This window comes from Spodoptera frugiperda, chromosome 27 (assembly GCF_023101765.2).
Source record: "Spodoptera frugiperda isolate SF20-4 chromosome 27, AGI-APGP_CSIRO_Sfru_2.0, whole genome shotgun sequence".
Taxonomy (NCBI): domain Eukaryota; kingdom Metazoa; phylum Arthropoda; class Insecta; order Lepidoptera; family Noctuidae; genus Spodoptera; species Spodoptera frugiperda.
Window position 1 is genome coordinate 2,287,370 of NC_064238.1, and position 22,192 is coordinate 2,309,561.

At 34.8% G+C, this 22,192-nt stretch overlaps 7 protein-coding genes across 8 annotated transcripts in view; 4 read left to right on the forward strand and 3 right to left on the reverse strand.

Moving 5' to 3' along the window:
• Positions 1 to 3,094, forward strand: part of LOC118263277 (uncharacterized) — a 30,942-nt gene extending 27,848 nt beyond the window's left edge. The window contains exons 13-20 of the mRNA XM_050705456.1: positions 134 to 312; positions 693 to 754; positions 938 to 1,030; positions 1,310 to 1,458; positions 1,698 to 1,854; positions 1,993 to 2,218; positions 2,491 to 2,598; positions 2,867 to 3,094. Coding sequence (XP_050561413.1) covers positions 134 to 312; positions 693 to 754; positions 938 to 1,030; positions 1,310 to 1,458; positions 1,698 to 1,854; positions 1,993 to 2,218; positions 2,491 to 2,598; positions 2,867 to 3,022 — 1,130 coding nt within the window. The 3' untranslated portion in view covers positions 3,023 to 3,094. The remainder of the gene's footprint in view (positions 1 to 133; positions 313 to 692; positions 755 to 937; positions 1,031 to 1,309; positions 1,459 to 1,697; positions 1,855 to 1,992; positions 2,219 to 2,490; positions 2,599 to 2,866) is intronic.
• A 322-nt stretch (positions 3,095 to 3,416) lies between these two features.
• LOC118263395 (growth arrest and DNA damage-inducible proteins-interacting protein 1) lies at positions 3,417 to 5,109 on the reverse strand. Its single transcript, XM_035575345.2, has 3 exons — positions 4,713 to 5,109; positions 4,178 to 4,413; positions 3,417 to 3,686 (listed from the first exon to the last, which is right to left on the reverse strand). Exons 1-3 carry the CDS (start codon positions 5,014 to 5,016, stop codon positions 3,480 to 3,482), a joined length of 747 nt encoding a protein of 248 aa, XP_035431238.2. The 5' UTR covers positions 5,017 to 5,109; the 3' UTR covers positions 3,417 to 3,479.
• Positions 5,110 to 5,315: 206 nt separating this feature from the next.
• Positions 5,316 to 8,162, forward strand: LOC118263369 (clathrin light chain). 2 transcript variants are annotated; one of them, XM_035575306.2, is made up of 6 exons: positions 5,316 to 5,573; positions 5,840 to 5,983; positions 6,373 to 6,484; positions 7,068 to 7,079; positions 7,479 to 7,667; positions 7,858 to 8,162. In XM_035575306.2, the coding sequence occupies exons 1-6, from the start codon at positions 5,414 to 5,416 to the stop codon at positions 7,862 to 7,864; spliced, it is 624 nt and encodes a 207-aa protein (XP_035431199.1). In that variant the 5' UTR covers positions 5,316 to 5,413; the 3' UTR covers positions 7,865 to 8,162. The 2 variants fall into 2 exon arrangements, with proteins under 2 accessions (XP_035431199.1, XP_035431200.1); XM_035575307.2 differs by lacking the exon at positions 7,068 to 7,079 and having other exon boundaries at positions 5,317 to 5,573.
• Positions 8,163 to 8,309: 147 nt separating this feature from the next.
• On the reverse strand, positions 8,310 to 9,964 carry LOC118263367 (phosphatidylinositol N-acetylglucosaminyltransferase subunit A). The gene is made up of 2 exons (XM_035575304.2): positions 9,736 to 9,964; positions 8,310 to 9,652 (listed from the first exon to the last, which is right to left on the reverse strand). The coding sequence occupies exons 1-2, from the start codon at positions 9,751 to 9,753 to the stop codon at positions 8,354 to 8,356; spliced, it is 1,317 nt and encodes a 438-aa protein (XP_035431197.2). The 5' UTR covers positions 9,754 to 9,964; the 3' UTR covers positions 8,310 to 8,353.
• Positions 9,965 to 10,108: 144 nt separating this feature from the next.
• Positions 10,109 to 14,271, forward strand: LOC118263392 (alkylated DNA repair protein alkB homolog 8). Its single transcript, XM_050705448.1, has 8 exons — positions 10,109 to 10,334; positions 10,410 to 10,650; positions 10,743 to 11,060; positions 11,562 to 11,721; positions 12,099 to 12,357; positions 12,835 to 12,990; positions 13,405 to 13,569; positions 13,841 to 14,271. Exons 1-8 carry the CDS (start codon positions 10,239 to 10,241, stop codon positions 14,246 to 14,248), a joined length of 1,803 nt encoding a protein of 600 aa, XP_050561405.1. The 5' UTR covers positions 10,109 to 10,238; the 3' UTR covers positions 14,249 to 14,271.
• Positions 14,272 to 14,730: 459 nt separating this feature from the next.
• LOC118263393 (TBC1 domain family member 19) lies at positions 14,731 to 20,010 on the reverse strand. The gene is made up of 11 exons (XM_035575342.2): positions 19,761 to 20,010; positions 19,304 to 19,438; positions 19,003 to 19,177; positions 18,837 to 18,924; positions 18,692 to 18,752; positions 18,320 to 18,553; positions 18,106 to 18,243; positions 17,853 to 18,015; positions 16,621 to 16,730; positions 15,391 to 15,482; positions 14,731 to 14,986 (listed from the first exon to the last, which is right to left on the reverse strand). Exons 1-11 carry the CDS (start codon positions 19,860 to 19,862, stop codon positions 14,731 to 14,733), a joined length of 1,554 nt encoding a protein of 517 aa, XP_035431235.1. The 5' UTR covers positions 19,863 to 20,010.
• Positions 20,011 to 20,391: 381 nt separating this feature from the next.
• Positions 20,392 to 21,687, forward strand: LOC118263533 (protein yippee-like 5). The gene is made up of 3 exons (XM_035575575.2): positions 20,392 to 20,614; positions 20,887 to 21,046; positions 21,436 to 21,687. The coding sequence occupies exons 1-3, from the start codon at positions 20,497 to 20,499 to the stop codon at positions 21,521 to 21,523; spliced, it is 366 nt and encodes a 121-aa protein (XP_035431468.1). The 5' UTR covers positions 20,392 to 20,496; the 3' UTR covers positions 21,524 to 21,687.
• Positions 21,688 to 22,192: the final 505 nt, after the last annotated feature.

Below are 22,192 nucleotides of genomic sequence, written 5' to 3' on the forward strand. Positions count from 1 at the left end.
TCTCAGGTAGCTATTGCATGCAAATGGCAAACTGTCTTTCTACGAGATTGAATAAGCAAATAACCTCTATTTACCAGTCGTCTTTTGTCTGATAATAATTTTTATCACTATATTTTCCTAATTAATGTTTCAGCATTGGACGTTCAAAATTGCGGTATAACGGAGAACACGTCGGCCGCAATCCAACAGATGATGACGTCAAACAAGACTCTAGTAGTGTTAGATATAAGGAACAATCCAGACGTGACCAGTGAATCGCTGTCCAAAGTACGCTCGGTGCTCAGGGATAACGAAAGGGGGATGGAAGGGAAGGTACGAACTAATAAATAGTTTATTCTTTTTTATTATAACTTTCGTGAGACATGCTAAATTTATTATTATGTTATCAGCTTACTCAAGTAACTGTTTGACGAGGAACTCGACTAGTTTTAAGCCATGCTAGAGGCTCATATTCATGAGCATATTCATATATGTAGGTAAAGTAGTAGCGCGTCAATCGCCGCGTCGTGTGTCGCGAAATGCTGCTTATGAATATGAGCATCTAGCATGGCTTGAAACTATTCGAGTTCCTCGTCAAACAGTTACGTGAGTAAGCCGACAACATAATAATTAATTTAGTTTATTCTTCTTCATGTTATTTACCCTTCATACTAGGCCCAATCTTGGCAATGATATTAGTTAATTTTTAACAGTTCTCATGGCTCGCTAGCAGTGGATCTTCTAGTGAAAAGTTCATGAAATCCGTGACATCGAAGTAAGTTCAGTTTACAATTTTTCAAAGTTTAAAATCGTTACAATTACACTTATTCCGAAATTAGATTCGGATGCGAAGAGCTGCAGATTGTGTTCGGTGGCGGATGGAGAAGCCTATACTCAGTAGTGGATGTACACTGATGAGGACATTCAATATGTTTACTATGTATTTATGTATTTACAGAAATGGAGTATCCCGAGATCGTGCACCGGGATCGAACGTGAGATCTACGAACGTTAAGTATGCAACGAAGACAAACTTAACGAAAAAAGACAAGTAAGCGCATACAAGTATCTTTGCGGTAGACTTTATCAAACAATAATATGTTCCTCTTCTATTACTGATTGACTGACAGACAACGCACAGCCAAAACTACTGTATGTTGTTTGGGGAGTGCAGAGAAGCACTGGGAGGATTACGAAATTGATAAAAGCAGGAATTAAGTACCTTTTTTGGCGTTCGAATTTACTGGCAGAAGCTAGTCTAGCAGAATCTATAATAATGTATCAAGGAGTTGTGACGATGTCATGGGTGACATGATCTTTTAATTTGTAGAGATTACGCAGAAGTATTAGAAGAGCAGCTACAAGAAGAAATTTCTCACCGGCAACAGCTTGAAGAGCTGAATTTACAATTAGTAGACCAAATGAAGCAGCTCAAACAACAGCAAATACGACTGTGGGCCAACTGTGCGGCGTCGTCAGGTAACTATTGTAAGAGAAAAAGAGCTGAAAATCGGTAGAGAATGAACAGATTTTATATTTTTAATTAAAATTTGAAATATTGATTGAGGTATAGTACCAAAGAGGATATTGTGTTTCGCTCTCTGAAGGTCATGATACCCTGAGGATTAAATGATTACTAAAATAATTAGATTACTCTTAATCTGATAGCCACAATGATCATGCACAATGGACTTTCAGACATTTTTCCTATTTTCCAGGTTCAGAACATTCATTCGAAGCAAGTGCGAGATCAGGAGACTTATCAAGCAGCTCAGGCTCGTCTAGTTCTGTGCCTATAGACCAGACGACACTCTCTTATATACAGCAGGCATTCAAGGATATATACGCGTTCATAAAGAATAATCAGTGCTACGGGTTAGTGCCTAACGGGTTAGTTCTGGTTTCACCCCACTCATTTGCGTTTGTATTATATGAGTGGTTTTTTTTTTTCTATTACTCTTTACCTAGCTTCATTTCAGTAGAATTATTCTATTTCTACGAACCATTTTGCAGACAATGTCTTCACGAAACGTCGAAACAGAATACACCAGAAGAACAGCCAACAGAGGAAATCACGGAAGTGGAAGAGGCACAGTATAGCGATAGACACGTAAACATGATTCCAAAGAGAGCGCAAAGCTCGCACCAGAAGATAGCCAACGACAAAATGAAGGTCAACAAGATGACAAAGTCCGCGCATCTATTGGGTGACTCGCAGCGAAGGGACGCCGTTGAAATGGTTCGTATATTTGCCATTTTATATAAATCAGGGTTTACTTAAATAATTTTAACCGGGGAAAGATTTAATGCATCTCATTAGTAGTCTTTTGAAATTCATTTTTTTAAGAAGAAGAATTAGGTGCTACTTTTTTAAATGTTTTGCCAAATATTTTTAAAGAATGGCAACGATTAACGATTCTTTACCTTACACATACCTTTGAAAAAGAGTAAGTAAGAGTACGAAACGACAAGTCAAAAGATTTGATTACTTTGCATGGATCGTATTTACAGAAACCAGAAATGATTGAAAGGCAAATAGGCGACACGAGGAACGCGCACTGCGAGGAATCAAATACGTTGGAGGACATGATTTCGGTGCAAACGAAGCCTAATAAAAAAGTAAGTATGTTGTACCATCTCTACTCTACATACATATTTTGTAGGTGAGTTAAGACATGGTAATACTATAGAAACTTAGTGTTACCATCCGATCTTTTTTTTCAAAATAGGTAACTATTTTTCTTCTGATTACGAGTAACAAGCGAGACTAATAAACACTAATTTAGTTAGCCTACAACTGAATCCAAAATACACAATAGAAGGATCTTCTAATTTAGCCATAGGATTCTACAACATAAATATCTTTCATCATTTATTTTGTCCCCAGCACATATACGGGCAGAGTAGCCCCTGTAGTAGTGTGGCAAGCGATTCGGACACGCTGATTTGTTCGCCACAGATAACACAACGCTCCGTACATCAGGCGACCGTCATCAATCCGCGGGAGGCACTCTATTCGTCCTCGTCCGAGGACAGCTCGTGACGTTTTTTATGTTTATTTATGAGTTTATGAATATCATGTTTTATGTACGATTAAAAAATTGTTTGTTATAAATCTAGTCTTTATATTAACAGTCCATACCTATTGTACTAACGGTGACGCTGCGTCCACAGTGACGTTATGACGGAACGACGCTACATAGCACAACAGACAAAAGGGGTCTCGCTCTAAATGGCAACCTTTTTCGGATTCTTCGATATTGAAAACTTGAGTGCAGAGAAATTGACAGATTGTTTAGGAGAGGCCTATTCTTCTGTAGAGGATAGGTACTCTATGATGAAGTTAACTAAATTTTCAAAAGTAGAAATTGTCAATCAGGCACATTGGTTCAAGACATAACACTATTTGTTTCAGCCCATGAAATAACGAAAACTGATTTATAATATTACAATAACAGTTTATTACTCTAATAATTAATTAATCTACAGTTTAAAATAGGTTACTTCTTGGCATCACTCATCTCTACATTTTTCTGCTGCAGTTTGGCCAGCATCATCTTCTCTTTGGCTTCCTTCCTGGCTTGCTTCTCAAGTTTCTTCTGTTCTTTCTCCCGCTTAGCCAGCATCTCCTGGAACCTCTCGTCACGAGGGTCCAGTTTGAAACCAAAGTGTCTTCTTACTTCTTCTACCAATCTCTCTTTCTTTTCCTGGAAAAAGAAGGGAAATTGTTTTCGATTACAATTTTTCATTTATATTTTTTAGGCTATTGAGTGATGATTTTTTTTAAATGTAAACAATATTGTATACTAGTGGTAAGTTGTCTTCCAGAATCACATAATAAGGGAGGCCGTAATTCAGCAGTATCTTTCATCAAATGGTGAATATATTTTTAAGTATATAGCAATTTAATTAATTGCTATTAACTATATTTATGAGATAAGACAGCAAGCAATTGACGTTGCCCATGGCACCCAGAACACCAGAGGCATTACAAGTCCCTTGCCAGGGGAGTTAAGAATGTATGGTTAAGAATGTATGTAGGATGGTTAGGGATTGTGCCTCCACAATCCCTAACCATCCTACATACATTGACAACATTCTTGGGTAATTGGGCCTCAGGAAATCTCATTCACACAACAGTTTTATGTTGGTTAAATGTTTAACTCTCTATGGCGTGATACCGATCTGAGTTGCTTACCTTAGCTGCATTAGCTTCAGCAGTCTTCTTGGCAATCTTATCAAGAAGTTCTTTCTTCCACTGGTCCAGTTTAGCATACTTGGCAGCAATGTCCCTGTCCCTCTGTTCAATCTTCTGTTGCTGTTCCTTTCTATTCTTTGCTGCGGTTTCCATCATTTCTTTTATGGTAAAAGGATATGCAACGGCTTCATACTCCATTTTCTCTTGGATTTCTCTTTGTGTTGGAAAACAAAGACCTGCAATTGAAAAGATTTGAATGTAGTTCTTATGATTTCAATTATGTTTTATAAATTGATAAAAAAAATGTTCTTTAATATAGTTATCATGGTGTAGATAGAATGATAAGGATCGGAACTTCCATGATGCCTAAAGAGCCTGTGGCCTCAGAATAGTGTTGGTGTCTGTTCTGGTATTCATGGCTCTTACTCTAGAAGTTATCTATTGCAAATACACTCATATTACAGAATGTTTACAGTCAAACGGATCGACGATAATATGGTATAGTCTTAATTATAATTATTAAAGCAATATTTACTTGGGTTAACACCACTTGCGCTGCCGTATTTTCCATACAACTTCCTATTGTATTTTACCGTCAAGTGGGACCAATTCGTAGGCTCTACGTAAGGTCTTCGTCCATTCACAAGATTCCAATGTGCCTCTGTTAACCTAGATACGTTTCTTTTTCGTTCTATCTCAGCTTCTCTAGCCAATGCATCTTCATCTTCCACTAAAACTTGGTCATTCTGTTCAATTGCCTCTACTGATGTGGTCGAGTACCGAAATAAAGAACCTATCAAGTTGGGCCGTAAATACTTAGATCTTAAACAAAGACTCATTTTAAGTTATGTTTTTGTTTTTAAAATCTACAAAAATAATCTGATTCGGATGTCGAAGTGAGGTTATGTTTTTGACTTTTGACAATTTCAATAATTTTGACAGAATCGCAGATTGTGAATGAGGAATAGACAATATTTTGTTTTTATTAATGTTGCCACATCACAAATTCATGAATCAGCCTGAAGTATATGTCACTTTGAAGGTATTTAAATTTAGACCTTAACTGGTTTACCTAAATATCAAAATCATATACAGTAATCAGAATGAGTTGTCATCGTGTCAATAAGTTTGGATTGCACTTCACTCTTTGCTTTGTCTTGTCTGTGCTTCCTAATTAACAGGAACTCTCTTTTCTTGATTTGTTATTTTATTTAGTGTACGGTAAATCTTTGAATAATGGATGATTTCGGAGACAATTTCGTTCAACCTGAAGTCGACCCAGCAGCCGAGTTCCTCGCTCGTGAACAGAACCAGCTAGCAGGACTCGAAGATGAGTTGGAAACCAGCGCTCCGCCCCCTATTGTATCTTCCTCAAACGGCTTGGATGACTTTGTGGGTAAGTTACACACTTAATTGTGGCCTAATGTACTTTACACCGATAAAAATCTTTAGTCTTATCGAAACTGAAAATCAATATTTTAAACAATGACAAACTACAAACTGATGACTCTTACTTACCTTATCTAGCAGTCAATAACCATTGAAAAACAATGTTGTTACATGTCTTAGTCCATTAATAACCAGTATTCACAAATCTAGAATCTAATAGAAATAAAATTGTCTGATTGGCACTCACACTTATCAAATAAATGTGTTTTTCAGAAGTGCCAAGCGCCTCAGCCTTTGATTCAAATGGCCTTTTAGATGAAGAGCCTATCCAGACATCAGTATTCAAACAGGAAAGAGAGGAACCTGAGAAGATCCGAGCCTGGCGTGAGGAACAGAAAAAGAGATTGGAAGAGAAAGGTATGATCAAACTTCTGATCTTATGTATCAAACTTCATCATTCCATATTGGCTTAAAATTCTTGTCTCATTATCACATATCTTGCACAATATTTGAAGGAAGTTCGACCACCATTTCTTCTTTTCTTTTAATGTTATAAGTAATTAAGTAGATACTGTCTTTCTACCTCTTGTTGTTGCCCTATGAAGATTATTAATTTGTACATGATTATGGACAATATGACACTTTTATGGCAAAAACATGTGGAAGTAATGGGTACACAAATAATATAAAAAGGGGTGGGATTATGTAACCACCCCTATTGCAAAAATAGGTCACCACCCACTTACTATGGTCATAAAGTGATAAGTAAATATTTTAACAGAAGTCCAACTATTAATTAATTTCAGATGCTGAAGAAGAGAAGAAAAAAGAGGAAATGCTGAAAATAGCCAAAAAGGAGTTGGAGGACTGGTACAAGACACATGAGGAGACTATCGCTAAAACAAAGGCAGCTAATAGGTATACAATTATATTTTCTAATTGGATTTGTATTAGATTATGTTAGTGACAGTAATTTACTTAGCCTTAGCTTTTTTGTGGGACTAGAGATGGTTTATTATGGTGGGTTAAAAGATGGTTTAGAATTTAGGTAAGCTTATTACTAGAATAAATATACAGATTTGTATGTATTTATAATGTAACCAGATTTTTTCTCCCTTCGCGCTTGCTACTACTAGTACTAATATCTGCAATAAATATGACCGTTGCTTTACTTAAATTTTTGATAGGAATGGCAGAGGTGTAGTTTCTGGTTGGTTGCTTATAGCAATAAACAGATTTTGTGTTGATGGATGTAGCAACTAAAAGTCAAGTGACTGCTTAATTGTAAAAATACAGCAGAAATGAAATTATTCATATCTTTAACTAACAGTATCTAATTAGCAATGCTTTTAAACATATAATGATAACAATAATTACTTGAACTGAATATTGAGATATATTTAACACAATATGTTGTATTTTATTATGCTGTTGTGCAAATTATACTTATTTTCAATACTATATCACTAAATAAAGTCTCTTTTCTTTTCAATGCTATCAGGGAGTCGGCTAAGTAAGTATATCTGAAATTGAAGTTTTAAACTAAAACAGGAACTTAACTGGTTTGGTGGAGGTTTCAGGTTGAAAGTGTGTAAAATTTACTCATTTTTCATATTTGATTTGTAATCTGTTTAGCATTTCATATTGTCCAAATGTCAAGGATAGGTGTTGGTACTAAAAGAGGGATTAGTGTTGTTATTTGTTTATTAAAATAACAAGTTTAAGGATCATTTTTATCACCCTCAAAAGTATTTTTACGTTTATACACATTTTGTACATTTTTGAAAACAACTTTTAATTAATTGTTTTAACTGTAAATCAAATTGCATAATACCATTATTTAACCCTTTCACAGGTGGGAAACAAGGCACAATGTAGATTTTTATATTAAACATGTGTTTTTAATGAATAGGAATGCCGAGAAAGCTTTAGCACGCGGCTCTGAAGGTACCGTGGAAGATGGTAACGAATGGGAGCGCGTAGCTGAGCTATGCGACTTTGGACCAAGACGCGGTCGCGATGTGGCGCGTCTCAGGTCCATTGTTCTGCAGCTGAAACAGTCTGGAGTACGACCTAAGCACCCACCACGCACTACTAAAGTGTAAGTAACATTTAGTTCTCTCTTCGTTAATATTTAGGTGCAGCTTAGTTTACTCGTCACAGTTGGAATATTACACTGCCTGTGAGAAGAGAAGATTATGAGAAGTGGGTTTTATAAATGGTAAACAGAAAATAAAATAATCATGTTGTCAAAAAATAAATATAATGGATGTTATTTCTTTTGTTCACAGAGCTTGAATTTCCAGTGAAGATGTACGAGTTACATTATTACAAAAAATTGTACCTAATCATCAGTCTCGTATATAAAAATCACACTTATTAATTATAATAAATTAGGAAAAACATTTATAAAAAGTTATTTCAATGATGTTGAATAATAATACTGGAATGTAATAATATTAATAAACAGAAGTTATAATTTATTCATTTTATAGTATATTGTATAAATCATAATGGCGGACTATTATTAGAGACTAGTTAAGCCAATGTTTTTTTTTCACCATAATGTTAATAAATATCATTCCAAAATAAATAATTGTTCATTTCTTTGGTACATTTACCTACTTATTGTACAAATTAACAATAACAAATAACAATATTTGTGACTCCTTATTTATAATCAAGGCAACACTGTGTCATACAACCATACACTGGGATTCATTCTTTGACTAATTTTAATAGATTCCCAACTTAGTAAATGACTATATTTATATACTATATTTGCTACTATAACTTATAATCCCTTGCTATGTCAATATGTTTCTTTTTGTATATTTTCTCTGTCAATTTTAACAATAAATACATGAGACTTATAACTAGCAAAAATGGCCAAACACCACATGTGAGGTAGTTTCGTAATTGTAAACCTAGGGGATTATTTTTATTCAAAGATATATTGTTGTATACTATTTCTGTCCTCTTTGTTACATCCATCCAATTGTACATTTTCCTTACTCTCATATTGCATTCAAATGGACATAATATATTGCCTTTGTCTATGTCTGCCATGGCTTTCTCAATTCCTTCCACAAGACTGCCAACATTTGGTTCTGTTAGGTAAATCATACTATCTGGTAACACTTCAGGTATACCACCTACTTTAGTTGAGACTACTTTTAATCCACAAGACGCTGCTTCCACTATTGCCATGCAGTAAGCTTCAGTAAGAGATGTGTTCAAAAATATATCCCCTTTCACTAGCACATCCCTTACTTCAGAATGTTTGAGACTTCCCAAGAGGGTCACACAATGTTGAAAACCTTTCTGTTCTCTCACTTCTTGTAGAAGCCACATTTTAGGACCATCTCCTCCAACTATGAACCTTATTTTTGGGTATCTAGGGCACATATCAGCTATTACAGCAGCCATTAAATCAACACCTTTTCTATACACAAGGCGGGATACAATGACTATTGTTATCACATTAGGATCTCTTTTGCTTGGGTCTGGAGTAAAGCTGTAGGCGTCAACAGCATTGGGTATCACAGAAACCTTGTATGCTTTTACTTTTGCTCTGAGTACAGTATTTTCTTTCCCAGTGTGTGAGACACAGATACAATGATCACACTCACATAAACACATCTGAAGGTACTTGTTTGTTAAAACAGCTGAAGTGTCAGCAAATCCAAATAGACTGTGATCAGTGAATACTGTTTTCAAACCCATCAGTTTACCTATAATTGATACTTCATGACACAATACACTGAATGCAGAATGTCCGTGTACAATCTCAACTCTCTCTCTTATCAATATATATCTTATCAGTGCGATATTGCATATCATGGTTGGCAGAACACACTGAGCATAAAATACTTTTACAGGCAAGTAATAAACTTTTAGTCCACAAGTTAAGTACCTTATTCCCACTCGTTGTCCGTAAGAATGAGTAATTATGACTACTTTATGACCTCTCTTGATTAGACATTGTGATAAATTATAAATATGCTCTTCTACTCCGCCTGTGTTAGGATAAAAGAAGTCCGAAGCCATACAAATTACATGTTTCTTGTTCTTTCTACGGATCTCCTGCAATAATAAAATGATAAGGTTAAACTTTAGCAGAATTAATTATTATTCCATGTTTTTACATAACCATAAAACACTATTACCTTCTTTTGGATTCCCATATTGAAACAATAAAGCTGGAGAAGTTATACAATTTTTAATAGCTCGCTAATTTCAAATACCGCTCCTAAAACGAGTGAATCCTTTAATAAACAACCAAACCCAAAAAATAATTGACTTTGACAATACAAAGACGCAAATGAAGTTAAATTTTTTGAGTGACGTGACACTGACACATTTTACTTTCCTGACTTTTGCTAACAAACATGCATCACAAAATTATGTTTGTGAATCAATCGTAATACTAAAGAAGAAATAAGATTAAAATGAACAGTGGTTGTAGTTGGTGATGATGTAATTAGGGTTAATTACATAAAATCATTTTATCTTTAATTTTTTTATAATTTCAGAACGAGACTAACGTAAACATATGTCGCTGTCACTGCGTAATGTCAAAAGCATGTGGTTACTGTAAATTGTAAATAATCACATATATTTTTAATTTCGTGTTTAAAACCTTATATAATTGTTAGATTAAGCGTAAATTATGGACGAAGAAAAGAAAACTGAACGGAAAAGAAAAAGATTTGCAGCTCGATTAAAGAGTTCCAAAGGAATAACTTGCACTGAAGTGCCTGGGCCGGTAAGACTCGTATAAAGCTCAATATATTTGTTGTATTATCGGCTTTAGGTAATAAAATTATTGATTATTTTCCAGAATCTAGTGCTATGCAACGGCGGGCAAGCAACAGGGCTAGAAAAATCAGCTATATTTAGTTTAATTAAGGAAAATGGTATAAGTATAACTTTGCCTAAATATATTGCGGAAAAAGGAGAAACCTATTCCTTTCTAGTGTTTAACACGAAGGAGGATGCTCTGTTATTTTATAATACTTTCAATGGAAAAGCCAAGGCTGATAATAAGGGTACACCACTATATATGAACTTTGTTGAAACAGGTAAACATTGGAAATATTTTAATAAAAGTAGCTATATAGTTAATTGAATAACAAAAAAACACGGTTTACTCACTTACATGTATGTATTTCAGTTCCCAACAAAGACATTATATGCCCACATGAAAACCCCAAAGGCCTATTACTACTGAATGATTTCATTACACAAGAAGAAGAAAAAGCATTCATAAAGCTCTTTGACTGGAATCCAGAATGCAATAATTTGAAAAACAGATTGGTTAAACATTTTGGCTATGAGTTTAGATATGGCAGCAATGATGTGGACCTAAGTAGCCCATTGATAGAGAAAATTCCTGAAGAATGTGATATTTTATGGAAGAGGTTGGAAGAAAAAGGTTTTGATGTTGGTGTGCCAGATCAGTTGACTGTGAACAAGTATTCTCCTGGACAAGGTTTGATGTAATTTCAGTTTCTCACACATACATATACACTTACCAGACACATGCACATAGTGTGATTTTCTATTTTTTTGTATTTGTAATTGTAATCTTCAAGCAGCTTTTGTATGTATGTCTGAAAATCTTGATTTCTCCTTAAGTTTATTTTAAAATAGAATGTGATTGATAAAGAAAGAAGTTGCTTAAAATATTTTTGCTTCACATTCTTTACATATCTCGGGACTACAGGGTCCCGGACCTTTTAATAAAAAACTTGCAGAAGCCCGTTGAACAATTTTAATCTACATGTAATGGGACATCATTTGCTTCACATTATTATTATACTTATTTAGTTTTTTCTAAAAAGAGTATGAATTGTACATGGGCAACAGTGATTGGTTACTATCAAGTGATCCGTCAGCTTATACCATTATACAAGCATGTTTAAAAAAATACTCAATCTGTAAGAAGATCTAATTTAAGCTCTTTAAAATAATAATATTCTATTAACTCCAGGTATCCCATCACATGTGGACAAGCACAGTCCATTTGGAGGCACCATACTGTCTCTCTCACTTGGTTCTGATGTAGTAATGGACTGGAAACACCACAGCGGCAAATATGTACCAACTCTAGTACAGGCAAGATCTCTACTTGTTATGCAAGATGAGGCCAGGTGATTAGTTAGATTGTAGCATAGTTTATTGTGAAGCTGTTCATTATTATTTGTCAGTTCATTAAATGTATGATGATGATCACTCATCTGTTCATTGCATCTAGCTTTTTTAATGTGCTATGCACTCCTAAATAATTATAATAATGTATACTCCACAGTTTTCTAAATGCTTATAAAAGGTTTTAATACAATTACACATTTTTAATGCTCAAATGCACTCAAACTTCAAAAATTTTCGAAATTCGAAAAAGCGGAATGTTTCCGATTCGACTATCGAACTCCAAAGCCCTTGCGCAGTACACTTGCCACCTAATTAGATATATAGGTACCACTGAAACTCTACAATGAAAGTTCATAAACAATTTTTCTCTTTACAGATATGACTGGCAGCATGGCATCCAACCGCGCACATGGGATCCAGTTATCGAGAATCGCGTAGAAAACTCGACTAAAATCAAAGTGATAACAAGTGACACTGTACCAAGGGAGACACGTATCTCTCTTACATTCCGTTGGACTAGAAGTGGTCCTTGCGAGTGTGAATACAAGACACTCTGTGACAGTGTCGAGAAAGTTAGCGCTGATAACTTGGAGAATGAAGTAGCCAGTAATTTAGAGGAGCTACATGTTCATCAGGTATGTAATGATTTTGTAAACTAGTATTACTTCCTTGCCGTAATGTGCACCTCTGCTTACCCCTTCGGAGATAAAAAGTTTGACGTTGCTGTTAGTTACTTAATAGTAGGTACTTACGCAAACAGTTCGCGGACGTTCGATTACTTTGAAACTATGACCGACAGAATCTTGAGTGGGATGCGCGGCTTCCTTCGCCTCGCGGTGCGCAGCCAAAAATCACCGGCAGTCTTATATTGTAACCAATTTAGTATATCTCATAGTAATTCTAATTTATACAACATCAAATCTATAAGGGTCGGTTCATATCTGACGTAAAATACGTCGAGCGTATCATCAGTCAATTGTTTTTCTATACATTTGTCTGTTCTGGCGTTACGCGACGTATGTTCCGTCAGATATGAAAGGACCCTAAGACTTACTATAGCCAACTCTACTGTATTTACCAAACATGATCTAAGTTACATCTTTATTTTCCAGGTGTATGAACAAATAGCAGGTCACTTCAGCACAACTCGCCACAAACCTTGGCCTAAGGTGGTTGAGTTCATGCAAGGAGTTCCACCTGGCAGCGTTGTTATGGACTTGGGATGTGGGAACGGAAAGAATATACTGCGAAGGGATGATATAGTGCAGGTTAGTTTGATGAGATTATCTTCTTTATTGACCTACAACTGGGAGTCGTAAATAGAGATGGAAAGCCAGTTCAATTACATACATATAGTATAAAGTGGGAAAATCATGCCTAGAATGGGCCGACTCGACCGATGTATATGGCTCGATATTATATGGCCCGCGTGACATAACGCTTACCTTGTTTTATTGTGTGAGTGACGTTACCGTAAACCGTAAGTTTGAAGCCCCAAAAACGCAATTGTAACTCCTCTGATCTTGCGGGAGTTTAAGGACGATACTGATTGCTTAAAATTATGGAATAGGTCTGGTCATTTGATTACATATCTTACATAAAAATGTTTGTACTAGTTTGTAGCCACTTACCAGTAGGAAATATGATATTAGTATTTATTAAAAAAAATATTTATCTCGCAGATAGCTGGTGAACGTAGTTCGGGCTTACTATCAGAATGCAAGGAGCACATTCATGGTATTGGCGCAGCGGATTGTGTACGTCTGGACCTACTGCATGCCATGTTAAGGGACAATACGGCGGATATTGTCATATGTATCGCTGTTATACATCATTTTAGTAGCCAAGTGAGTTATGATTTTTATATTTAATACCTTTTTCATAATGTCTGCTTAAATTTCTGTCAGCATGGTCCTAACGACTTGACATATTTTGGTTGATGGGCTTAACTCTAAGCTCTATAGCAACTATTGAGAATTTAAAAATGGAGAACTCATAATACCTTATTCTGCTCGGGAATCGAACCCGAAACCCCAGGCTCAGTAATTGTACTTGCAGTAAATAGTAGAGACGAAAAAAATGGTATAATGTAGCTAATTCATAAAATCTTTTCCACAGGCAAGAAGGCTACAAGCAGTCTCCACTATACATCGTTTACTACGCAAAGGTGGACGCGCCCTCATCACAGTTTGGGCCAAGGACCAAACCAAATCAAATTACCTTCTCAAAAGTAAGCAGGACCAGGTTAATGAGACCCAGGCAGAGACCCAGATCACGGTCGGGGGCGTCAACCTCCCGGTACACGAAAACCGAACACAGTTCAAACACCAAGACCTTTTAGTACCTTGGAAACTAAGAAAAGTATCGGAAAATAAACTTTCAAACAACCCGGAAAACACATTACTAAGATACTACCACGTTTTCGAAGAAGGCGAATTAGATGAACTATGTAAACAAGCCAATTTCACAATCGAAAATAGTTTCTATGAAGAGGGCAACTGGTGTGTTGTGTGTAAGAAAAAATAAATTTACTGAGGTAACACTTTGTACTTTCTTTTTTTTTAATTTAAAAATGTCTCAGTCTACAAAATTAGAAAAACAAAACAACTAATATAAAAGACTATAAAACAATTGGTTTAACAACAACGGAGACCTGCGCATATGTAAGACGAAGTTAGGATCACAAATCAAAATATCAAATTAATTTTAACAGACAATATTTTTTTATACATTTTACACTTTATAATTTGCCTTAATTGGCACTGATTGTTATGCCTCATCTAAAATAATATTACTGCCATCTCTTTCACACAGTCAGAATGAGAAATACAGCCAATTGACACGAACATTTTTAACACGACATTTGCGCATATTACACATAAATCATTATTCTAATACAAATCTTATAACAAGGCACATAAGTACCATAATTACTTGGTTTATTTGCCTAAGTTTTACAGGTCTAGTTTGACAATGACAGGTACATAACATATGCGCAAGACTTTACATCAGGGCTTCATTAATGCTAATTGCAACAACGGTATAACAGATATTGTGGATAAATCAGCTAGCACAGCATCAACATTCTGCAAAGTATTTACTTGGAATATATTCTCTTTTCTAAAACTAAGTATTGCCAACGCTAATAATGGTAGGATTTCTAAACAATCGTATCCTAGTATGGCATCCCAGAGCAGCAGTAGTTGATCCGGTGGTAGATGTCCACTGAACGCTCGCATCAACCATTTGAACACTACCCTTATTCTGTAATGGAGAAAGGAAATATAATTTAAAAACATTTTTAGAGCCCTCGTCTAGAGATAAAGTTGATGCTTACTAAGTTTACTTTACTCCAGGTGCTTACTAAGTTTAATAAAAATTAAAATTAGGTTTATACCTAATTCTATGTTTTGTAACGAGAGGCGAATCTAAGTACTGCCACGGCATTCACGGCATAAAGCTGAAAATATGGAGGTTTTCCTCAATAACACATTTTAATGCCTAAAAATCTAATCCTATTTTGATCATTTATTCTTAGTTCTAACTTGGTTCTAGCGGTCATAACTGTTGCCAATTGGTTGGACCCACTTTTGTACATTTATTTTAATTTTTCATAAGTCATAAACTGAATTTAAAAAATAAGTAAATATAAGTAGGACTTCACTTACGGATTGATGTTGATATTTCTAAAATGAATCCATAACAAAGGTTCGTTCGCCTCCAGGAGCCTCTCGTATAGTAGACACAATGATACAATACCCTGGAAATAAAAAAAAATATATATTTTAGATACAACACCAGATGATTTTATTATAACTTTCGTGAGACGTAATAAATTAATTATTATGTTATCGGTTTACTCACAAATCGCCGCGTCGTGTGACGCGGAATGCTGCTCATGAATATGAATCTCTAGCATGGCTTGAAACTAGTCGAGTTCCTTGTCAAACAGTTACGTGAGCAAGCCGATATAACATGATATGTATTTGATGATATTTAGCACCAGATGAGTTCAAGTACATTGCCAACTTTTCAGCTTTACGCTCCCATTAGATACCCATAATAATTATACTATCTGACCCGGCAAATTTCGTACCGTCTTAAACATTTTTTTCACACCATTTAAACCTTCCCTGGACTTCAACAAATAATTGAAGACCAAAATCAGCAAAATCAGTCCAGCTGTGTCATTTTAGTGAGACTAACGAACAACAATTAATTTTTATATGTAGAGATTTTACTATTAAATAAAATACTTATACCTAATGCAATGTATAATGCATGCATGTGAAGTTATACGAATTACTGTCTTTATAAAAAAGGAATTAAGTGATTCGGGGAGGTTGGTTTATCTTATTTTTGAGATATCATAATATTTAAACCATAAAAATAAATTGTAAAGTCTATAAATTCAACTGAAGTGTACGCATACGTGCCATAGAAGTACCTAGAGCACGTACACACCGGGTACATAGTATTCCGTGATATAACTTATTCTTTGAAAACATAACTAAAGTTCAATACAACTGAAAAGTTACAGGAAAATTGGGTGTAAACAAGTGTCACAGATAACACGGAAAATAATATTTATAGACTTTTAATAAGCTGGAATTTCACTTACACAAAAAATAATTACTTACCACAATTAGTTATAAAAATATATTAATTAATTAAAAATAAACTATTTTAGTCACAGAATGTTTAACAAGATAGGTAGTGGGGTAATGAACCAATAAAGTTTTGAAAAGTTGTATGGTATTTTAAAATACCGAGACACTGCGCCAACCGTGCAGTCACGTGTAGTCTAATCTATTGTAGGTACCTAAGTTTTCTTCGATGGATATATGTATATGTATTGTTCTATGAATCTACCTATATTAATGTTTCTTATGACCTACCTGTGAATGAGTCGATATGTAGTGCAACCGATGCCAGTACCGCACATAGAACGCTCGAAACGTATAGTACAACTGGACAGGATCGTCGTACAAATAGCAGAAAGGAGTTGCTGAAACAACAGTTTAATTATATTGATTTCACTCAAGAAGTATTCTGGAATGCTTTTTCATTAACATTTTAGATTTTCCTAATTTCTTATCGGTATTCCGTAACTCGTAATTAACTAAATAATAAAGTAAATAGTGACTTAAGAATACAGAAATTGTGTCGTTATGTAACATATGATTTCAAAATGCCAAAAGCATTATTCATATTCATTCATTTTAACTTCATTCATTTTCAATGGTAAAACTATGTAGGTAAATACCTAAGTATTTTTCTAAGAAATAAATCGTTACATTTAATTTCAAAGTAGAATATAATAATTAATGTGAATGATAAATTCCAAGAATGAACAAAATATACAAACTTATTTTACTTATAGGTACAGTGAACAATGCAGGTAATAGATCACAAATAATGACTCAATTTAAAGTACCTATTTAATTTGAGTCATTGTTTGTGATCAATTTATTAATACCTAAAAGGGCGCACATTAACGCACGCTTATTTTCCTTTTATGTGACGTGTTATTAGAAACAATAAATCATACAATGAATTATTTAGTACCTATATGAGATTCGTTTACTGCAATTAAGTTATTTTTACGTCAACCTTTCCTAACTGATCACTGAACTGATACTGACAGACTGATTTATAAACCTAATCCAACTTATTTATTTTTTAGGAAATTATAAAATGCATCACGCAATCACCCAATCACCCAAAGGATACTGCAGAGATTCGACGTCCTGCGTGAGCGATCTAGGCGCGAAGGCGATGCGGCGTGCGAACCGCACGTGGGATGCGGTGTGGCGCGGTACGGCGCAGCGCAAACGCGATCAATTGCCTTGATATTTTCGCGCGAACTAGACGCGGCGCCGCCACGTTTCTAAGCTATACTATAAATCATATCTTCATCATACAAACATTCTTCTAAGCTAGCGACGTTTTCGTCGCGTTCGTTATTAAATGTGGTCACTTTTGATAATATCCATATTGTTTAAAAATCAGGACACACCGGTTTTCCCCAGGCATCATATTCGAAGCCCATAATTCGGTATTCGCGCTTGCAACCAGTGTGTTCTAGATTTTTTCCTGATTCCTATAAATACATTATAAACATCCTTACCATACATAGTGAAACCATGGAAAGGTATGATTCCGCTCGGAGGAAACACGGTCATACTTTCCGCTGAAGTCTGTTTTCCTTTTATTGTCACCGTCGGCGGATTGCCAATACTACCTTTCAATTGTTGCATTACATCGACATCGCGGGAAAAACATAACATGACCTGTAAATGAGAATAATAAGCATTTGAATTTTCTGTCAAAATCTCCTTTCTCTATCTACTTCACCTGAAGTTATTAATCCCATCGCTTACCTGATACAATAAATCTTCAAATACAAAATACTGATCATCGTTCGAAGCCGTTAATTGCACATCTTTGAATATTAATTTGTCTATCATCAAATCCACTTCCAAAACATTTTTCTTTAGCTGAGCGAAGTATGCCGTTTGCTGCAAAGAATCAAACGCATTTACATACGAACTCATATGTTAGTACTTGCCATGTTTTTAACTGAGTATCACGTACCTGGCTTTTAACTTCAGAACCTAAGACTTGTGACCACAACTTCGCTCGAAGGCATTGAGGACTTCCTTTCTTTAAGTACTCCTGTACAACCGGTGCATAACCAAGTGCTGCTACTCGCTCTCCCAAGCTGATACGCTCCGCTTCGAGGGTCGCGAAACCCGGAACTGTACTCGGCATATTTGGATTTACACCCAAAAGAGGTTCACCGTTTGCCCATTCTGGGAAAACTTTGCGCTGAAAAAATTAAGGAAAGTTGGCAAAAAATGTATCGCCGTAATCACATAGGTCCTAGAACGGAGCCCTGAGGAACACCACAATTTTAGTTAATAGATCAAAATTTTGTTTTTAAAGTACATATACTTATTTACTTACTAGCTGGTCCAAGGTCTTCACTTGAATCGGTAAATGTGCAAACTCCCACTTTGGTTCATCTCTGAAAGTAAATAATAGTTAAATAAAGAATACTTAAGATGTTACATTACTTTGTTCGATACAAAGTTAAGATGTAAACACTTACTCTCTAGTGAAAGGAACATAGCCGGATAAAGTTATAAGTACTTCCAAAAAGTCTTTTGGTGCATAAACAGGTCTGTATTTCGAAAGGTCTGAAATAAATCGTCGACTTTTAGTGACTTGAGGTGGTCGTATTCGTGAAACAAACGACAAATCAGTTTTGTAGTTACCTAAAGTGTAAGTACTAAGTTCATTCCATTTCTCAGATAGTTCTTCCTGTTCACTTTGAGGTCTGATTTTTGCTAACGAGGTCTCAAGATCTGTACACATTGAATTTAACGATTTATGTATTCTCTTTTCCCATTGTGCACTTGCTTTTAAAAGGGATGTTAGTGGATCTAATTTCTGAAAAAGGAATTTGGATCTCATTTATGATTCTATATTTATTTACCAATCGATTCACAGGCATTACAGTAAAAGGCGATTTTTAGGAATTCGAATAGGGAAAATCTCAGACTAATTTCTGCTTACGTTTTGTTTGCTCTGTGTCCTAACCCAATGAAAAACTGTATTCCTAAGTTTAGTATCTAAACCCTTTTCTTTCATAGCCTGTTGCAATGTTTGTTTGAAATCTTCCTTTTTAACATTTGGAGACGATACTAATTTCTGAAAAAAAAAAAGAAATAAAGTTCACTAGTACACCCACGTTGCGTGTAAAAAGGCTGTAATTTTTATTTTGTATCGATATGATAGTGATGGATGCTCCGATCTAATAGTGACTTCCGGCCCTAACCCCAATGGTAATGCTGTTTACCATTTTTTACATCTACTGACAATAATAATAATTTATCAATTCATGTTACAAAACCTTCATCGTATGTTTCTAGATACACTACAAGACGATAATGTAAAGAGCTATTATTTAAGAATATTAGGTAGGTAACATAAATAAAAACAATAAGTAATAACAGCAATTACCAATACATACCTGCACATCACTATAAAATGATTTGTAAATTGAAAGATTTTTTATTTCTTCCGCGAGTTTTAATGCTGTATGGTGTATAGCCTCTTCTTTTATACCTTCCATAATAACTATTCATGAATTAAATCTATTTAATTTTGTAAAAATAAAATAACAGACGTAACTGTGTTTACTTTTTTTTATAAAATTCATAGTTCATGTAAAAATGAAAAGACAGTTGCCTTGGAAACTGACAAATAAGGCATTGAAGAAATGCAAGAAGCTAAGGACTCTTTGATCGTGGTCTTTTTACTTTGGCCCATATCTATCACGTTAAGTCATCCTTGATAATCATGTTTTCTGTGAAAAACATTTATTGAAAACTTTTGAATGTCGCTCGCAGTATTATTACCCTCTTTTTCCTTGTTAGGTGAACAATTCGTTCGAAAACAATTCTCTTACATGATTTGAATATAAAAACAATGGTGTACGCAATATTTAATTGAAAGATTTATTTATTTAGTAATTTGGTTACAATTAATCTTCGTTGATTCTTTTAATAATTTTGTTGCTCTTTTGAGAAAACAACAAACTACCCATATTTTTAAGTGTTTCTGAACGAGAGTTAGGCTGCCATCTTGCCATAGAGAAAATGACAGCCAGATGTCATTGACGTCACGATTCCGTCAGCTGAGCGAATATATCGATTGTTTTGACAACAAACAAAGAAAATAAAATAAAGAAATTGTTAAGCTTGAAAATGGGTAAAATATTTCTTGACCACATTGGTGGTACTCGTTTATTCTCTTGTGCATCATGCGATGTGAATCTGACGAATCGTTCGGAGTTGATCAGCACACGTTTCACTGGAGCTACAGGTAGTTATTGTTTGTTTACGCAATAGTATTTTGCACTATCACTGTGTTTAATATTACCATGATTCATTAAGCAAGTTTTATGAATTATGTATAGGTCACCATAACATGAAATTAGGACATTGGAGAAACTTGCGAGAATATAAGAAGTTGTACAGAGATTGAAATCTATAGTTGCGTGTAGCTAAGTACCATAATTATTGTCAACAAATCCAATAACCACATTTGTTTACTATGTTATATACTTACGTCCTTTAATTTAACATTGGTTTTAGGTCGGGCGTTCTTATTCCACAAGGTTGTGAACCTAGTTTACTCTGAAGTGCAAGATCGGGTGATGCTGACAGGTCGACATATGGTGCGCGATGTCTCCTGCAAGAACTGCGGCACTAAGCTAGGATGGGTCTATGAATTTGCTACTGAAGAGAACCAGAGGTATGTAATTTATCATCATAATAGAAATACAATATCATATTCTACTAGTATTTTACAAGATTCAATTATGTTTTCTTTCTTTATAATCTCTAATTAATTTATGGATCACTCATTGTATAATGCAGGAATTGAACCTGAAAGTAAGTCCTCACCCACCCACTATTGTTGTAGCAGTGTAGTTACAAATACCTACCAAATAAAAATCTAAACAAAAATCATGTCCATTATTTTACTATTTTTCGTTAAAATAAGGTAGAGGTTTTAAATATAAAACCACCAAATCCAACATTTCGTGAAGGTGGCTAATAATTAAAATTATAGTTCACTACCTAAACCATACTTTCCTTAGGAAGAAGTCCCTCTGATTGTATTTTTCAATATTTTTCTAGGTACAAGGAAGGCAGAGTGATCTTGGAGAGGGCTCTGGTGACTGAGAGTGACGGTATTGAAGAAATCCAAGTCAACAACGATGACTAACTGACTACTTTAACATGACTTCAAAATCTAATGTAGGAAAACTTTATATAATTTGAAATAACCTTTTAATATGTATGAAACAAAGTAAATCTCAAAGTTTTATATATGTGACACTTTCCTTTGTTTTAATATAATTGTTAAGCTCAATAAATCTTCTAAAATCACTTTGTCTATTTTTATTTAAACCTTGTCTTATAGTACATAAAGTTCATTACCCAATAATTACTGCATTCAGTGGCATCAATTTATGGAGCTGTAATTCAGAAAGTATAGCTAGAGTTAATTTCATTTGACATACATATTGATACAAGTAGTCTTTTAAGAAAAATCACACAATACATAGTTGTTTAAGTAGTTCTAGAGTAGTGGCCGCAAGTACGGCAGCTGAGCAAGGAACCTTATCTTAGGTTCTTCTTCAGATTTTTGCCTTTATCAATCAATTAGGTTCTCATTCATCCTTATACACTCTTCCAGTCCTCATACACCTCAAAATAGTTGTGCAAGTAGGTATCTCATATTTAGGCAAATATTTTTGCCGACTATCCTGTGAAAAAAGCTTGAATTTATGCAGGGTTATCGGCTCACGCCAATCAAAAGAACACAATTTACATTACAAACACGAAACGCCTAGGAAATATAAATACTATTACAATGTGACAAGGAAAAATG

Coding starts and splice junctions, on each gene's coding strand:
- LOC118263393 (XM_035575342.2), bottom strand. CDS start 19,862: ATGGAAGGTATAAAAGAAGAGGCTATACACCATACAGCATTAAAACTC. Junction 18,753..18,836: donor TATGTTCCTTTCACTAGAGA/GTAAGTGTTTAC, acceptor ATTTACTTTCAG/AGATGAACCAAAGTGGGAGT. Junction 18,244..18,319: donor GTTCTGAAGTTAAAAGCCAG/GTACGTGATACT, acceptor GATTCTTTGCAG/CAAACGGCATACTTCGCTCA.
- LOC118263533 (XM_035575575.2), top strand. CDS start 20,497: ATGGGTAAAATATTTCTTGACCACATTGGTGGTACTCGTTTATTCTCT. Junction 20,615..20,886: donor ACGTTTCACTGGAGCTACAG/GTAGTTATTGTT, acceptor CATTGGTTTTAG/GTCGGGCGTTCTTATTCCAC. Junction 21,047..21,435: donor GCTACTGAAGAGAACCAGAG/GTATGTAATTTA, acceptor ATATTTTTCTAG/GTACAAGGAAGGCAGAGTGA.
- LOC118263392 (XM_050705448.1), top strand. CDS start 10,239: ATGGACGAAGAAAAGAAAACTGAACGGAAAAGAAAAAGATTTGCAGCT. Junction 10,335..10,409: donor GCACTGAAGTGCCTGGGCCG/GTAAGACTCGTA, acceptor ATTATTTTCCAG/AATCTAGTGCTATGCAACGG. Junction 10,651..10,742: donor TATGAACTTTGTTGAAACAG/GTAAACATTGGA, acceptor TATGTATTTCAG/TTCCCAACAAAGACATTATA.
- LOC118263369 (XM_035575306.2), top strand. CDS start 5,414: ATGGATGATTTCGGAGACAATTTCGTTCAACCTGAAGTCGACCCAGCA. Junction 5,574..5,839: donor CGGCTTGGATGACTTTGTGG/GTAAGTTACACA, acceptor TGTGTTTTTCAG/AAGTGCCAAGCGCCTCAGCC. Junction 5,984..6,372: donor AAAGAGATTGGAAGAGAAAG/GTATGATCAAAC, acceptor AATTAATTTCAG/ATGCTGAAGAAGAGAAGAAA.
- LOC118263395 (XM_035575345.2), bottom strand. CDS start 5,016: ATGAGTCTTTGTTTAAGATCTAAGTATTTACGGCCCAACTTGATAGGT. Junction 4,414..4,712: donor CGCAAGTGGTGTTAACCCAA/GTAAATATTGCT, acceptor TTTCAATTGCAG/GTCTTTGTTTTCCAACACAA. Junction 3,687..4,177: donor CTGAAGCTAATGCAGCTAAG/GTAAGCAACTCA, acceptor TTCTTTTTCCAG/GAAAAGAAAGAGAGATTGGT.